General features: G+C 60.3%; 1 protein-coding gene across 1 annotated transcript; it reads left to right on the top strand.

The window, feature by feature from the left end:
• The first annotated feature begins 106 nt into the window (after positions 1-106).
• LOC121026543 (hemoglobin subunit zeta) lies at positions 107-1,633 on the top strand. Its single transcript, XM_040469363.1, has 3 exons — positions 107-257; positions 1,044-1,248; positions 1,401-1,633. Exons 1-3 carry the CDS (start codon positions 163-165, stop codon positions 1,527-1,529), a joined length of 429 nt encoding a protein of 142 aa, XP_040325297.1. The 5' UTR covers positions 107-162; the 3' UTR covers positions 1,530-1,633.
• The last annotated feature ends 1,068 nt before the right edge of the window (positions 1,634-2,701 follow it).

The raw sequence follows: 2,701 nt of genomic DNA, 5'->3' as shown, positions 1-2,701 counted from the left end.
CTGGGCCTGATAAGAGACCCCACCCCCACAGCCCTCTCCCCTCTCCAGACCAATGGCCACAGCCTGGCCCCCACCCCGGCTCTGTGTGTATAAAGGGATCCCGGGGGGGTGAGCACACAGAGGCCAGTCCTGGGCACACCCGGCTCCAGCTCAGCCACCACCATGTCTCTGACCAAGGCTGAGAAGACCATCATCCTGTCCGTGTGGGGCAAGATCTCCACTCAGGCGGATGCCATTGGCACCCAGGCCCTGGAGAGGTGAGTGCCAGATGGGCTGGGGCGGAGCCCCGTAGGTGACAGTGTGGCGTTGGTGAGGACGGGGGCCAGCGAGGAGAGGGCTCTCTGCGGAAAGGGTCCCTAAGGAGGGGTCAACGAGGTGGGGGTTCTCTGAGAAAGGGGTCAGTGAGGGGGGGCAGATGAATTGCACAGACTTCTGACGGACCCTGTGCTCACGGACTCCTGAACAAGCACAGGGGTGTGGATGTGTTTCCCCCAACACCTGACGTGCGTAAGGAGGCAGTCAAGCATCTGCCAGCACCAGGGTCTCTAACCCTGGGGCGAGGTGGTCCCAGGTGGCTTCCCTAAGAGACCTCCCTTGCACTGTGCCTGCAGGTGGCATTATTTCTGACAGACGGTAGGTACAGCGGGAGCCCGGTCAGGGGTTGGGAAGGAGGTTTTTGTGGCCGGAGGAGAGGTGAGAACGGGCTGGAGGCCCACGGTGGGTGTGCAGGGCCAGCTGGGAGCAAGGAGACCCTGGAAGAGGGCTGAGGTGGGGAGCAGGGGCGAGCCTGGGTGCTGGGAGGGTGTGGAGGCAGAAGGCCTTGGGACCGTGGGGTGCAGCTTGGGGGAGGGGCAGCAGTCAGAGCACAGCACACCTCAGGAGGTGGTGCACCTGCTGAGCTGGAAGGCCCCAGGGCGGTGGTGAGGTCGCACTTGGGTCCTCAGGCTCGGAGAAGGACGCAGGGGTCGTAGAGCGGTGGCCGGGGCCCCCCGGCCCCCCCCCGACCCAGGTTCCTCCAATGCTCAGGTCCCGCCGTCCCGCAGGCTCTTCGCCAGCTACCCCCAGACCAAGACCTACTTCCCGCACTTCGACCTGCGCCCGGGCTCCGCGCACCTGCGCACGCACGGCGCCAAGGTGGCGGCCGCCCTGGGCGATGCGGTCAAGAGCATCGACAACATCGCGGGAGCCCTGTCCAAGCTGAGTGAGATGCACGCCTACGTTCTGCGCGTGGACCCGGTCAACTTCAAGGTGCGCGTGGGGGCCGGGGTCCTGGCGGGGACGAGGCGGGGGGGGGGGGGCCGGGGCGGGACAGGGTGTCGGCCGCCGAAGGTGCTCCGCCCACCCCAGAGCCCCCGCAGAGCACCCCGGCCTCGCGCTGAGCCGCCCTCCCGGCCCCCCAGCTCCTGTCCCACTGTCTGCTGGTCACGGTGGCCTCGCACTTCCCCGCTGACTTCACGGCCGACGCCCATACCGCCTGGGACAAGTTCCTGTCCATCGTGTCCTGCGTCCTGACCGAGAAGTACCGCTGAGCGCCGCCGCCAGGCGGGGGGCCGGCTGCGCCCTCTCCGCGGCTCCAGGCTTCTCCAAACCCTCTAGCTTCCCCCTGAGACGCCAATAAACGAATGCACGCCCACCTCGCCTCTTGTCACTGGGGCCATCAAGGGGGCGGCAGGGGTGGAGGGGGGTGGCGGGGAGGCACAGGGACACCTGGAGGGCTGCGGGAACACTGCGCACTAACCCGAGGGTCTCTCCGACCGCAGAGGGCACTCCGGGGGCGGCGTGGTGTGTGGGGCTAGGGCACTCGGGGTCCGGATGGGGTGACAGAAAGTGCACCCCTCGGCCTTTATTTCTGGGGTCAGCGCCGAGCCCACCTGGCCCCACTGACTCTGCTGGGGCGCACTATGGGATTCCTCTGGGATTGATCCTATTTCCTAGTTTATGCTTGATCTTAGCAAGAAAGGAGTAATGAGTGTACCTAGTCCCTCATTTATTCTTCCACCCTTCCAGTAAACACACACACACACACACACACACACACACACACACACACACACACATTTTTGATGCACAGGACGCTCAAGCATTTTTGTAGACTCTAATACAACAGCTAGAAAAAGCAAAGCCCCCTGCCCCATGGAACTGACAGTCTAGTCCCGGATACAGATGTGATATTCAGTCAGATCGCAGCTCACAGAAAGAAAAAAAATCATTTTGCTCATTATTAGAGAAATACAAATTAACACCACTAAAAATGAAACCTCACTGATATCCAGACTTTGACCACACTGTACTCATGGTCCCTTCTACAATGCAGTCCCTTCTACCACAGAGACTACACAAGCTTAGTTTTCTCAGCACTAGAAAACCCCAGTCCATCATCGGGCATTGACTGAATGTAGCATGAAAGCTCACACAGCAGAGAACTGTGACCTGAAAAAAGAATGAAGACAATTTGTAATAGTGGCTGTGATGTCCAGGATTTATCAGGTAAAAAGGAAAAGAAAAAAGAAAGAAGCAGAAGTGTGCGTGTGTGTGTGTGCGCGCGCGTGCGTGTCTCATGGTGGCTTTTCTGTTTTTCTGTAAGAAAGGAGAGGAGGGGGAGCCTGGCTGGCTCAGTCTGTAGAGCATGTGACTCTTGACCTCTGGGTGGTGTGTTGGAGTCCCACACTGGACACAGAGTTACTTTAAAAAAAAAAAAAAA

This window comes from Herpailurus yagouaroundi, unplaced genomic scaffold (assembly GCF_014898765.1).
Source record: "Herpailurus yagouaroundi ecotype Mexico unplaced genomic scaffold, PumYag 130656, whole genome shotgun sequence".
Lineage (NCBI taxonomy): Eukaryota > Metazoa > Chordata > Mammalia > Carnivora > Felidae > Herpailurus > Herpailurus yagouaroundi.
Note: the sequence above shows the minus strand (reverse complement) of the source record. Positions and strands in the feature narration are given on the sequence as shown.

Excerpts from the sequence above, each read along its gene's own strand:
- LOC121026543 (XM_040469363.1), top strand. The coding sequence starts at position 163 with ATGTCTCTGACCAAGGCTGAGAAGACCATCATCCTGTCCGTGTGGGGC. Across the intron at positions 258-1,043 it reads GGCACCCAGGCCCTGGAGAG|GCTCTTCGCCAGCTACCCCC; the intron begins GTGAGTGCCAGA and ends GCCGTCCCGCAG. Across the intron at positions 1,249-1,400 it reads TGGACCCGGTCAACTTCAAG|CTCCTGTCCCACTGTCTGCT; the intron begins GTGCGCGTGGGG and ends CCGGCCCCCCAG.